Raw genomic sequence first — 14,663 nt, 5'->3', positions numbered from 1 at the left:
ATTTATATTGAATGCTGGAGTATGGTTTTACTGAAGGATTCATACTAATATCATTTGATGGATTCTTTTGTTATCATTTTAAATATTGTAGGCTTTAGTTTGGACGGTTCCCTTGTAAAAAGAAAATATTTGGTTATTAGTTTTGTTAAATACAAATCAATTATAATTTATACTTAATCTTGGGTAATTTCTAATAATTTAGTCAGTCTGCATTTCATATATTTCTGTGAATCAAAGAACCAGTAACTACTAACTGTCAAGTTACAGAGCTGAACCAATATCTAGGAGATGCAGGTTCCAGTTGCCACTCAGCCATGGAAACTTGGGCCAGTCACGTCCTCTCAGCTTAATATACTTCAAAGGGTTGTTGTGAGGATTAAATGGAGGAGAAGGGAATGATGTCAGCCACTTTGAGTCCCTATTGGGGGAAAAAGTGGGGTGTAAATGAAGTAACGAAATAAAGGAGAAAGGTTTTATACTGTTAAATTTTCACTGAGATGTGTGTCTAAGCACAAAAAAGATGATTGTATATGATTTCTCAAGAGTTATCAGTCAAGTAGTTGTATTTCTGAGCAGAATAAGTATGATAGTGCTAATCAAATATAATGGGAAATAAACCCCATCAGCCTTCTAAGTGTGTTTTGGAGTGCATCTGTGAGGTGGGGAAAGCATCCTGGCCACTTTTCCAGATGTCTCAAATTGTCCCATGATACCCTGCAGGGGCACCTAGGTTTTTGGTTTCTAGGGTGACCTGGATGGCCCAGGCTAACCTGATCTCCTCAGATCTCGGAAGCTAAGCAGGGTTAGCCCTGGTTATTATTTGGATGGGAGACCACTGAGGAAGTCTAGGGTTGCAGTGCAGTGTCAGGCAATGGCAAACCACCTATGATTGTTTCTTGCCTTGAAAACCCTACAGGGTCACCATAAATTGGCAGCGACTTGACAGCACTTTCCACAACCACTATGGTGAATCCCAAGTGTTTTATAGTGTGTGTGATCAACATTCCTGTTCAAAATCAACTGCACACCAAGTTGTTTCCTTCCATTCTCTACAGGTAATGGAATTTGTTTGAAGTGACTATCTTTGGTTAAAGTCCATCCTCAGATCTGTAAATGAAGAAAAAGGCAGGAACAGTTTCTGTACACCCATTGCTGTGGGACTGTGTCAAAGCTGTTAGGCCCTTACAACTTGAGACAGCAGAGGATCTTGAACTGGTGATCCAAAATATGTCAGGTGAGTATTTAGGCCATCCGTACCTACTCAGATCTGACCAAAGGAGGGAAATGTGGGGAGACTAGCCAAAAAAATCTTTCTTTTACCGGTGTATCAGAGCAGGATGGTGATGCCTGTGCAAACTTTCAGGCTTACTTACTGGTGTAAACAATTTGCAGTGCCTTTCTAAACAGAATTACACCATTCAAACCCACTGACTTCAGTGGACTCAGAAGGATATAGATCTGTAGATCTAATCTTCATTATTTCAGATGGCCTTATGAGGCAAAGGCAGCTGCAGGTATAAGCCAACTGTCTACGGTTAATCTATTTCCATTCATGATTACATCCAGCTTAGGTTACTGTAACTCATGTTATGTGGAAGATGGGCTGGAGTCTTCAATTAGTATAAAATTTAGCTGCAAGATTATTTGTTGGCAAGAGTTACAATGAACCATGCTGGTATTAAACTACACTGACTGCTTATTTTTGTCTGGGAACAGTTTGGAGTGTTGATTCTTACCATTAAAGAACTAGGCTAAGAAGCAGGGAACCTTGAAGGAGCACATACTCTGTATCCCAAGGCCTGTTTTGTGTGTCCCTATTTTCTGAAGTTAATTAATTGCCATTCAGGGGTGGTAACTGGATATAGAATGCCCTCTGCACAGAAATTCACCTGGTGGCTAAGTTGTTAATTTTTAGGTGCCAGATAAGTATCTTTTTTATGTATTTAGGCTTTTTAATCTTGTGTTAATGGATGGCTGTTAGAAATGCTTTATTGCTGAACTGCGTTTGATATGTATACAGTTCTTCTGCATATGATTGTTCTATTGCTGGAACTGTTTTGTTGATGGTTTGTTTTGTTTGTCGCACATTTATTAGGTTGCTATTATTTGTGTTTTATTTGCTTTGTGTACTTTTTGGTGCTGTAATCTCATTATGAAGAATTGCTGCTGTTCTTTCCATTCATGTCTGACAAACAGAGCTTTGACCCTCAAAAGCTTGTACTCTGAAACTCTTTTTGGCCTCTAAGGTGCTACTGGTCTTGAATCTAACTGTTCTATTGCAGACCAACATGACTACCCTCTGAAACAGCTATCCTTTTTAAAATTTTACTGATTTTTGCCATAGATTTAGTGCATTTTAATTGTTTGATCTGGCTGTAAATTGCCTTGGGAATCTACATGAGAGGCAGCATCTAAACATTCCAGATAATATTAAGAGAAATGTATGCTTTCCCCTATTACTTCTGATTGAATCAAAAAGTAAGAAATCAGAAAGGGTAAAGCGCAGATGGACCTGAGGCTTGTGAGGGATGCTAAAGATAACAAGAAAGGTTTCTATGCCTATGTTCAGAGCAAAAAGAAGAACAGGGTTGGGGTAAGCTCATTGCTAGGGGAAGATGGTCAAGCCTTAACAAGGGATGAAGACAAAGTGGAATTACTCAACTCTCACTTTGTGTCGGTTTTTAACCGTAAGGAAAGCTGCATACAAACTGAAGAATGCAGGGCATATGAAGGAAGGAGGAACTGCCAGTCCAGAGTAAGTAAGGAAATGGTTAGAGAGCATCTAGCTGCCTTAAATACTTTCAAAACTCCAGGGCCGGATGGCTTGCATCTCAGGGTGCTAAAAGAAATTGCATATGTTATTTCAGAGCCTCTGGCTCTAATCTTTGAAATGTCCTGGAGTACTGGTGTTGTGCCGGAAGACTGGAGAAGAGCGAATGTTGTCGCGATCTTCAAGAAGGGGAAAAAGACAGAGCTAGGAAATTACAGGCTTGTCAGTTTGACATCAATACCTGGAAAAATTCTAGAGCAGATTATTAAACACTCTGTCTGTGAGCACCTTGAACGGAATGAGTTAATTGGTAGTAGCCAGCATGGGTTTATCAAGAATAAGTCATGCCAGACCAACCTTATCTCCTTTTTTGGCAGAGTTACTAAAATGGTTGACTCTGGCTATGCTGCGGATATAGTTTATCTAGATTTCAGTAAAGCATTTGACAAAGTTTCTCATGATATCCTTGAGAATAAGCTGGTTAAGTGTGGGCTGGATGGTGAAACCGTTGGATGGATTCATGGTTGGTTGAACAATTGTACTCAATGAGTGCTCGTAAATGGCTCTGCGTCTACGTGGAGGGAAGTCTTGAGTGGAGTGCCACAGGGCTTGGTATTGGGCCCGGTATTGTTCAATGTTTTTATAAATGACCTGGAGGAAGACATAGAGGAGATGCTTATCAAATTTGCAGATGACACGAAGCTGGGTGGGATTGCTAGTTCTGAAGAAGACAGAGTCAGGATTCAAAATGATCTAGATAGGCTGGAACAGTGGGCTGAGACAAATAAAATGAATTTCAATAGAGATAAGTGCAAAGTCTTACACTTAGGTACAAAAAATCAAAGGCACATAGAGTGGAAGAGACTTGGCTTGACAGTAGCACATGTGAAAGGGATCTGGGTGTCCTGGTTAATCACAAGCTAAACATGAGCCTGCAGTGCAATGTGACTACAAAGAAAGCTAATGCAATCTTAGGATGCATTAACAGAAGCATTGTGTCCAGATCACGGGAGGTGGTAGTTCCATTCTATTCTGCTATGATCAGGCCTCACCTGGAGTACTGTGTCCAGTTTTGGGCACCACATTTTAGGAAGAATGTTGACAACCTCAAGCATGTCCAGAAGAGGGCAACCAGGATGGTGAGTGGGTTGGAATCCCAAGTCTTATGAGGAAAGGCTGAAAGAGTTGGGTATGTTTATCCTGGGAAAGAGAAGGCTTAGAGCAGACATGATTGCAGTCTTTGAGTATTTGAAGGGCTGTCATGTAGAAGATGGAGCGGATCTATTCTCTCTTGCTCCGGATTGCAAGACTAGATCTAATGGGTAGAAATTACAAGGGAGTCGTTACCGGCTAAATATCAGGAGAAACTTCCTAACTGTAAGAGTGGTTGACCAGTGGAACAGTCTGCCTCGGGAGGTGGTGGATGCTCCTTCACTGGACGTTTTCAAGTGGAGGCTGGATGACCATCTTTCGGGTATGTTGTAGGGCTACCTTTCGGCTATGCTTCTGCAGAGTGCAGGAGGCTGGACTAGATGACCTGCGAGATCCCTTCCAACTCTAACATTCTATGATTCTATGATTCTAAGGGACCAATCCATTTTTTCACAGCCCTTTCATTGTACCTTAGATGGCTCCATAGGCTGTTTGTATTGTTATGGGCTGACACATTGATTGCATGATTATTGTTACTTCCAGTGCTGGGAAGAAGAAGAAGAGATTGGATTTATACCCTGCCCTTCACTACCCAAAGGTGTCTCAGAGCAGTTTACAAACTCCTTTCCTTTCCCTTCCCCTCCCCACAACAGCCACCCTGTGAGGTAGGTGAGACTGAGAGAGCTCTGACAGCAACTGCTCTTTTTTCAAGAACAGCTCTTATCAGAACTACGGCTTGCCCAAGGTCATCCAGCCAGGTGCAAGTGGAGGAGTGGGGAATCAAACCCGGTTCTCCCAGATTAGAGTCCACACACTTATTAACCACTACACCAAACTGGCTCCCTCAGTGGGAGGGAACACGTTTCTGTTCAATGTTGTGTTCTTCATTTTCCTCATTTACATCTCCCACAATACAACTGCATTGTGTTATATGAGAATATTTGCCCTTTGGGGCAGTATTGTGGCATGTGGCTGTCCTCCACTGCCCAGTTATCTCTGTTTTAAAGCAGCAGTTCTCTTTCTCTTTTGTATTCTACATGCTTGTGGTAACTCAAGTGGATGCCTTGGGCCTGGACACCATAATGAAGCTGCCTGGGAGAGTTGTATATAAACGGTTGTACTTGTTTATATCATTTAGCTTTTGTTGATGCCAGAAAAAGCTATAATTATTGGTCACACAACTATATGTTCTCAGTGAGGCAAGCAAAGAAACTGGCATAAAACATATTCTTTTAAATGTAATAACTGATTTATTTCCCTATGAATTTTCTCCTCAAAGCCTCAGTTGTAAATGCAAATTAGATGTCTTCAATGCTGGCTGGTTCCCTCTGTTTCTCCCATCTCACTGAAGCCAGATGGAGCTACCCACACCCTTACTTTATTGATAAACCTTTACAAGGGTGAACTTTAAAGAAAATGAACCACTGTTTTATTCTGCTGTGCTGGTAAGATGTTCAAAAAGAGGGGGGAGACATCATTATTTTGGGAATGGAGTTTTTGGAAGGAGGTGGCTCTGTTGAAGTTTCTCTTCAGAAGTGCATTTTTGTGAAAGAAAAGGACTGTGGACTCAGCCATTAACTTTATTTTGGGCACAGGCTACCCATCTTGCCAGGTGAGGCTACCATACTTATAGGAGGGGTTTCAAAAAGTGAATGGAAAATCAGAGGTTTCCTCATAACCAGGGGTCATTTTGTTGAAAAAGAGGTGCAGGGGCTCATTAGCATAACATTTGCATATGCCACACCCCCTGACATCACCGGAAGTGTGTTACCCACCGCTCAGGCTCCACTGGACTGTTTTGGATTGCTAGCTATTGGGGGGGGGGGTATGCAGATCTGTCCTCACAGAGGAGGGAGAGCTTGTACCTGAATAAAACTTGGTCTTAAAGGTACCACTGGACTGTTTTGGATTGCTAGCTATGGGGGGGGGATGCACAGATCTGCCCTCACAGAGGAGGGAGATTTTGTACCTGAAGGCGGGCCGGGGGGGGGGCTCTGCAACTTACCTGGCTGCTTCTTGCTGACTGGGAGCAGGGGGTGGGGCTTGTTGCATGTGCACACCCCCTGAGCTCCTTACTGCCAGAGCTCCGCTCCTGTGCGCTCTCGCAGGAAATGACCCCTGCTCATAACCAATAGAAACTTCTATGAGTCCCTTGCCAGTCTGAAGAATATTATTACTATTATGCTGAATAAGAAATGTTAATTTTAAATCCATAGGCTTTTTAGCCTCTAATGATGAACACCTTCTATAAGCAAGTAAATAATTCAGTAAATAACTTTAAGGAGGAATTTTTCAGGAGTACTTCAGTGTAAGAATTATAGTGATCCTGAGCCAGGGTGAGTTTTTTATGGGCAGAAAAGAGATGGGTAGAGTTTAGAAACCTGTTTGGGGAGGCATATACCACCAAAGTTTTAAAAAACAAACAGAAATATTTTCTTTATTCTTCACAAGAATTACCACAAATGAAGACACCTGTTCTTTTAAGAACAGTTCTTAGGTGGGACAAAATAGTGCTCCAGGTGAGAGGTGAACCCACTAGCCCGAGCTTTGCTGCAGATCTGTTTGCACTAGAAATCTTGAACCTAAGCATGGGCTTGGATCCAGTCATGTGCAAGCTAGGGGGCCTAGTTCTCTGTTCCCCATGGCTGTGTGATAGGGTGGTAGTGGGGAAAGAGGGAGGCTGGCATCTCACTAACACATTACATCACTTCTGGCACAAAAGTAGAAGTATTGTCATTGTGTTAAACCATAGAGTTTTGGGTGAACTCAAATTCTCCCAATGCACCTAAGTACAGATTGTGTGTTTACACACAGGTGAAATTCACAGAAATTTGCAATTGCATCAGTAGAAAGATGCATAAACCTTGACACAGAACAACAGATTGCAAGTATGGAATGGAACAAATTATATTTGTGGAACCCTACTATGTAGTGGTAGTGTCCAGCTAAAATTCAAATTGCATTAGAAGTTGTCACTTCACTCACTCTCTTCTGTTAATAGTGGCTCCATTTTCAGGGACTCGTTTTAAAGAAAATACTTAGTACGGTTGTGAGAGCTTTGTAAAAAATGGAAATGGTTGTAAACAGAAGCTGAAAGAAACTAAGTACAGGGAATTCTTCCCATTTATTTAAAACAATAGCTGATTATGTGGAGCAGAAGATTAAGTACCCAATTTTTTGTGTGCAGAAAAAGAATGGGATAAGGATGCAACAAAGCTGATAAATGCTGTTTTTTAAAAAAAATATATTTGAGGTTGTGCACAACACTTTGTGCAGATTATATTGAAGATCAAGCCAGTTGCCAAGTCAGTTTATATAATTTCTGCCTCTTACAGTGCGATCCTAAGCAGAATTAAACCCTTCTGTGCCCATTGACTTCAACAGATTTAGAAGGGTTTAACTCTGCTAAGGATGGCACTGTCATTTTACTTGTCATTCTGTGTATTTATGTCTGAGCAACAGAAAAACTGCACGTGGTGTTTGGCTCTCTACAACCAGGGCTATTTTTCGGCAGGAACTCACAGGAAAGGCTGGCTTCAGAGTTGGCCACACCCACTACAGCCAAAACCTCTGTGTGCCTGGCTACAGAGGGAAGGCCTGGAGAGTAAACCCCCCGGCAACTCCGAGGTGGGCGGGCCAGGGGGCCCCTGGAAGGATCAGGGAGGCATTTAAATGCCTCCCCATGCCTTCCCTGTCCTGTTCAAGGGCCGGCTTGCCCAGGCTCCCTGCAGCCGCAGGGCGCCTGGGCAAGTCAAGGGAAGGCAGTTTAAACTGTCTTCCCTTCCCTTCAAAGGGAGGCTCATCCAGGCAAGCCAATGGAAGGCATGGGGTGTGGCATAATATGCTAATGAGCTGCACTGTTGGGGCTGTAGCCTAATATGCGAATTAGTTTCTGCTGTTGCATGTGGCCTATCATGCTAATAAGTTCCTGCTGGGCTTTTTCTACAAAAAAAGCCCTGTCTACAACTTGAGCTGTGGTGGCTCAAGTGGTTAAGACGCTGAACTGCAGGCTGTGGAAGGTCAGTAGTTCAGCAGTTCAAGACCCGGGTGCCGCATGATGGAGTGAGCTCCCATCTCTAGTTCCAGCTCCTGCCAACCTAGCAATTCGAAAGCAAGAAATTGCAAGTAGATAAATAGGTACCACTTCGGTGGGAAGGTAACAGCGTTCCGTGCGCCTTGGTGTTTAGTCATGCTGGCCACATGACCACGGAAACGTCTTTGGACAGCGCTGGCTCTTCAGCTTTGAAACGGAGATGAGCACCGCAACCCTAGAGTCGGATTCGACTGGCTTTCGAGCAAGGGAACCTTTACCTTTACCTTTACAACTGTATCTACAACTGGCAAGACAATACAGTTTTGATTGATTGGATTTATAGCTATACTGTTTTGATTGATCGGATTTATAGCCATACCATTTTGATTGATTGGATTTATATGTAATATAATGCATTTTATAGTTGCTGTTTGCATGTTTGGCTTAAGACCTCGGGTCAATGAAACTAATAAATGAAATGGAAATGGCCTATCACATCTAAAGGGCTCAGGAAAGGTGGTAGTACATTTATTATTGTACCCTCTTACTAACCACAAAAAGCCAGTGTGTCTTTTTAAAAAGGTACATGCCCCTTCTGGGTGGCCATGCTGAATGTTGCCCTTCCCAGATGTCCACAGTATAACTCATCTTGAAATGCAAGCAACTACCAGAAGTTTGAACTTATCCCTCCCTCACTGGAAAAAATACCAAAAAATCAAATGTTAATTGCATTTTTATGAAGTTTGCAACATCCCTACTTAGAGCTTTCTGTAGATTTGTGGATCTGATTTGACTCATAATTAGTATACTTAAGAAAATACCGTTGTTCATAAAGGTTGTGGTTGGGGAGGGGCTGTGGATCAGTGATAGGATAAATGTTGTACATGAGGAAGGTGCCAGGTTCAGTTCATGGCATCTCCAGTTACAAGGATCAGATAGTAGATATGTGAAAGACCTCTGCCTGAAACCCTAGAAAGCCACTGCCAGTCGGAGTAGACAATACCGACCTTTGTACTCCAATGGAAAGTGTTCCTGTGTTCAAACGGTAGAAGCAGCCGCTTTGATAGAATTTATATCACATCTGTTTGCGAAATTCACAGAGTGAATTTCTCACTAGAGTTCCTTTTTATTCCAGAGGTTGGTAGATGACTGGTTAGGAAAGCCTGTTCTCTTTGCTTTTTGTAAAAGCCCTTCCCAAAATATTAAGAGTCCTGTTTCTAAAAAGGTTTTTGTAGTTTGTTAAATGAGAGGCCGTATGCCAGGATTCGTGTTCAAATACTAGTGACCAAGTAATTCTGTTAATCAGGTTTGTCAGTCCATGTACAATCTGATGTCACTTAGAGCCAGTTGAAATAGCATTCCCAGTCACCCAATCATCCCTGGACTCTTTGGTTAAGTAAGATGAAATTTTTATTCCTGAAGGAATTTAACCTTTTTCTTTTTTGGAGAAATCATAATATTTAATTGTCTCGAAAAAAGGGTCATTCTCTATCATCTCTAGGAATATGATCTGAAGATTGAGCATGCTTTACAAGCAGGTACCATTGTGCTAACTTTCCATTAAGTTCATTGAAGGCACTGGGAGATTTGCTTTTCTTTTTAATTTCCTATATTTGGTAAATTTGCAGCTTTCTGTAGTTCTTTTCTTTGTACAGTTGATGTAGTAATCTGCATTATTTCCTTGGACTAAGAGTGCTGTGAGATCTATAGGTCATGGCTGGACAAGTCGAGAACCTTGAGATTCCTCCTCCATCACTGCACCAAAATGTGGTATTTCCTTTGTTCAGAGATTTGAAAAAATCCAAACTGATTTCAAGATGAATTATCATTGTTAAGGTCCTCCAGCAATATTTAGTTGGACTGCTCCTGTTTAATTTTTTATTTAATTTACTTTATATATAGCCTAGTTTTCTCACAGAGAGTTAATGTGGATTACAGATATAAAAACAATGCAATCAGACAGCATAAATTTTAAGGAGTGAAGTAGTTATTATTAGAGATGTCAGCTAGTTATTCAGTAGCTTTTCAAAGAGTGTGACTGGGCAAAACAATGGCAGAATAAGATTCAGCACAAATAAATTCAGTGAGGCAAAAAAATTTTATATGCACTGATATAATGGCTAACATCCATCCAGGACAGAGAACTTTAAGTATATTATCATAGTGTTAAAAAAAGCAATGAAATAAGAAATTTAATGTTAGGGTTTATTAAAAAAGAGAGAGAGATATTAAAGATAAGCAGAGAGAATCAGAATAGCTTTGTATAAACCTATGACACAGAGCTATGTGAAATAATGTGTACCTGTCTAGTTATTCCATTTCTGAAAAGACCTAGAGTTTTTGTGCACTATTTCTAAATAAATGCTTAAAACATTGGGATTTTTTCATTTAGAAAATATTGCACAATATATATGGTAGAAAGTATGAAGTAATGAATAATGTGGAGAGAATTAGCTTATTTCAGATTCCCTCTTCCATGAGTGGCAGGACATTTCTGGTTGTGCAAGTTCAGATGGAGGGCACTTTTGGCCTATTCTTTCACTGCATATCTCCAAGTTGCACCCCAAACTGTTTCTGAGGATAGTCTGGTTCCCAAGTTCTTGTTTTTTGCTGGGTAGTAGGAGCCTACAGCAGGAAGGGAGATGCAGATATGATCTGTTTGGCAAGGAGATCCTTGCAGTTCTTTGGGTCTAACCCAGTGAATAGAACCCAAGGTTATTTTATGGAACTGATGAACAGTTAGTACTTTGCATGATTCAAAACATTTATGGAGCTTATTGCTAACTGTGGCTGATTTCGCACAAGGAGCTGCGTTGCCGTCACACCTCCCTTTGCCCTATTTCCACTGGTCAATTTCCCACTCGAAGCCGCGCAGCCACATTTTGACCCGCGGCTTCGCCCGGTTTTTCCCGTGGTTTCGTGATCCTCAAAAAACAGGATCACGAAACTGTGGGGAAATTGGGCGAAACCATGGGTCAAAATGCGGCCACGCGGCTTCAAGTGGGAAATTGACCAATGGAAACGGGGCAAAGGGAGGCGCAACGGCGGCACAGCTCCTTGTCAGAAATCAGCCTCTATGTTGTAATGAACATTAAAATAGATGTGTTGCTTTAAAATTCTAAGTTTATGGAGAACAGATCTGTCAATGGATGGATCTAATTATAAGTTTCTATCATTTTCTGGTTGTGGGCATCATACGTTTGCAAGGTATGGATTTCTTGTCTGATGTAGCAAGGCAGTTTCTTACATTATTATGCTAAAAAAGGCCTGCACAACTTGTGACCTGTCACACTGATCAAAGCCCACCAGGAGTGAATTATCGGCTACCGGCTAGGCACTGCAAAAACAATTGTAATGCACCTGGCTATTCATTATACATTTTGTCTTATATTCACCTGAATAGGTCACAAGTTATGTGGGACTGTGCTAACTCTAATGGGACACTGGGTTGGATTCATGCTAAATTTTCTTTCACTAGACTGGAATTTTCTTGTTTTCTACCTCTCACTGCAGCCTACTGATCTCTACAATATGCTCCTCCTGGGGAATAAGGGAACAACATGTGAGGTGTGTACAGCAGAAATGAGGAATTGGTGGAAATTGGCAATTTAGTCTGGATCATCTGTGATTAAATTTCTTATTGAAGGTTGCAGAAGCATCTAGTACCTGAAATATTAAAGGTAAAGGTTCCCTTGCTCGAAAGCCAGTCGAATCCGACTCTAGGGTTGCGGTGCTCATCTCCGTTTCAAAGCCGAAGAGCCAGCGCTGTCCGAAGACTTTTCCGTGGTCATGTGGCCGGCATGACTAAACACCAAGGCGCACGGAATGCTGTTACCTTCCCACTGAAGTGGTCCCTATTTATCTACTTGCAATTTCTTGCTTTTGAACTGCTAGGTTGGCAGGAGCTGGAACTAGAGACTTATACCATAATCAGCACTTTAAAAATTTCCTCTTACTCAGATTATTTTACTGAAAATAGAAGCAATTTTCCTCTATGTAGGCAAAACAACTAATGGTAGAATCTTATGTAGATTCATCTTGTTCTGTGCCCGCTGACTTTAGTGGGCTGATTTTCTTATCGGTAGTGTTGTTTGGTTTTCTGTATGGTGCATTAGTTAAGTATTGGTTATTACACTTTACGAAGTCTGCATGAATAAAATACACCCAAAAAACCTTAGAGCAGGGCTGTTAAACATGTGGCCCGCGGGCCAGATCAGGCCCTTGGAGGGCCTCAATCAGGCCCGCAAGGCCCTGGCTGTTTCCTACTTCCATTTGTAGTTCTGCTGCTGCTGCCATGTTACAGCTTGCTTTACCAGTCTCTCTCAATCACACAGGAGAGATAGATAGGCAAGGCTCTCCTGTGCAATTGAGAGAGTCTGGTAAAGAACTGGCTGAGGCTCCTCCCCCCAGAGGGAGGGAGGGAACAGCCAGAGCTTACTTCCTAGCCAGGCTGCAGGAAAAAAGGAAGGAAGCCGCCTGTCTTTCTTTCCTTCCACTGGCTAAGGCTCCTCCCTGAAGGGAGGGAGGGAATGAGGGAGAGTTTGCTTTGCTGGGCTGCCTCAATCACACGGGAGGAATACCAAGCACCTTTAAGACCAACAAAGTTTTGTTCAAGGTATGAGCTTTTGTGTGCCTTGGTAGAGTGTGTCTGTGTGTTTTGTTATGCCAGGGCTCTCCTGGGAGCAACTGGGTTCCCTCCCCCTTTTCACTGTATTCATGCCCACATGATCCACTCTTTCTCAGAAAGCAAACAATGTGAACTATTGTAGAGGAGGACTAACAACAAGCCAGTTGGGTGGATTAGACTGAGAGTGTGTGCCAAGACCAAGTTCACTCCCTTTGTAGCAAGTTGTAGTTATTTCTCTGGGGAAGACTATAGTTTTGTAAACAAACACATGGCCCTCAGTCTATGTTAGGATGCCTTCTTATGTTCTTGACCAGCATATGAAGCAACTTTTGTACAAAAGGTTGAAATGCCCAGACATTTCATGTTTTCTTCCCTAGGTCCTAGGCTAGGAACACTGAGCATAAGATTTTGTAATAAATGTCAATAAATCAAAAGTAGATTTGCATCTTACAGATACACACCTGAACAGCATACTCAAGATTGCCACTGCATATGCATTTTGATGCAATAATTCAAAGCAGAGGTGTCAGTTATCAGAGACTGTTAAATAGACAAAATATTGCAAGAATGCTAGTATTTTAAGCATGTTTTATTTAAAGTTTAAAAAATCTTTACTTGTATTTGTCTGTGTCCTTTATAAAATTTATATGTCTGCTACCTGGCACTACATTTTATGACACACATGGCCCAGCCCAACAAGGTCTCATTTATGTGAGATCCGCCCCCATAACAAATGAGTTCAACACCTCTGCCTCAGAGATCTGTATAATGAAATTCTTAGAGAACTGGTGCCATAATATTTGAGAAATTTTCAGTTTTCATTAATGTTGGTTCAGATGTCTGCTTATTATTTTCTATGTAGAAAAATGGCAGGTGTTCTGGAATGGCTGTTTTTTCACCAAATGGCACCAAATTTCAGTGAACCTAGTCTTGTTGTTGTTGTTGTTCAGTCGCACAGTCGAGTCTGACTCTTTGCGACCCCATGGACCAGATCACGCCAGGCCTGTCTTCCGCCGTCCTCTGAAGTTGGCTCAATTTCATGTTTGTTGCATCTATGACACTGAGTAACCATCTCATCCTTTGCCGTCCCCGTCTTCTTTGACCTTCAATCTTTCCCAGCATCAAGGTCTTCTCCAGTGAGTGCTCCCTTCTCATTTGGTGGCCAAAGTATTTGAGCTTCAGTTTCATTATCTGGCCTTCCAGGGAACAGTCAGGGTTGATTACTTTTAGGATTGACTGATTTGATCTCCTTGCAGTCCAAGGGACTCTCAAGAGTCTTCTCCAGCACCCTAGTTCAAAAGAATCTATTCTTCGGCGCTCGGCCTTCCTTATAGTCCAACTTTCACAGCCATACATGACTACTGGGAATACCATTGCTTTGACCATGCGGACTTTTGTTGGCAGGGTGATGTCTCTACTTTTTATCATGCTGTTAAGGTTCGCCATCGCTTTCCTCCCAAGGAGCAGGCATCTTTTAATTTCATGCCTTCTGTCATTGTCTGCGGTGATCTGGGATCCCAGGAACGTGAAGTTTGTCACTACTTCCACGATTTCCCCTTCTATTTTCCAGGAAGTGATGGGGCTGGATGCCATGATCATAGTTTTTGGGATGTTGAGCTTCAAGCCCACTTTTGCGCTCTCTTCTTTTACCCTGTGTAAGAGGCTCTTTAGGTCCTCTTCACTTTCTGCCATTAGAGTGGTATCGTCTGCATATCTGAGGTTGTTGATCTTTTCCCCAGCAATCTTAATTCCTGCTTGTGATTCATCCAGGTCAGCATTTGCATTATGTACTCTTTCTGCATATATATATTAAATAAGCAAGGTGACAATATACATCCTTGTCGTACTCCTTTTCCTATGCGAAACCAATTAGTTGTTCTATATCCAGTTCTAACTGTCGCTTCTTGACCCTTATACAGGTTTCTCGACAGACACGTGAGGTGGTCTGGTACTCCCATCTCTTTAAGGACCTGCCATAGTTTGTTGTGATGCACACAGTCAAAGGCTTTAGCATAGTCAATGAAGTAGAAGTAGATGTTTTTCTGGTACTCTCTTGCTTTCTCCATAATCCAGCAAATGTT

At 41.9% G+C, this 14,663-nt stretch overlaps 1 protein-coding gene across 1 annotated transcript in view; it reads left to right on the top strand.

Annotated features, from left to right (window-relative positions):
• Nucleotides 1–1,168: 1,168 nt before the first annotated feature.
• The window catches only part of RUNX1T1 (runt-related transcription factor 1; translocated to, 1 (cyclin D-related)), a 97,786-nt gene continuing 84,291 nt past the window's right edge, over nucleotides 1,169–14,663 (top strand). The window contains exon 1 of the mRNA XM_015412657.1: nucleotides 1,169–1,234. Within this exon, the coding sequence (XP_015268143.1) occupies nucleotides 1,228–1,234 (7 nt within the window). The 5' untranslated portion in view covers nucleotides 1,169–1,227. The remainder of the gene's footprint in view (nucleotides 1,235–14,663) is intronic.

This window comes from Gekko japonicus, unplaced genomic scaffold (genome assembly GCF_001447785.1).
Source record: "Gekko japonicus isolate JY-2015 unplaced genomic scaffold, Gekko_japonicus_V1.1 scaffold268, whole genome shotgun sequence".
NCBI classification, from domain to species: domain Eukaryota; kingdom Metazoa; phylum Chordata; class Lepidosauria; order Squamata; family Gekkonidae; genus Gekko; species Gekko japonicus.
The sequence above is the reverse complement of the archived record's forward strand: the minus strand, read 5'-3'. Positions and strand labels throughout refer to the sequence as shown.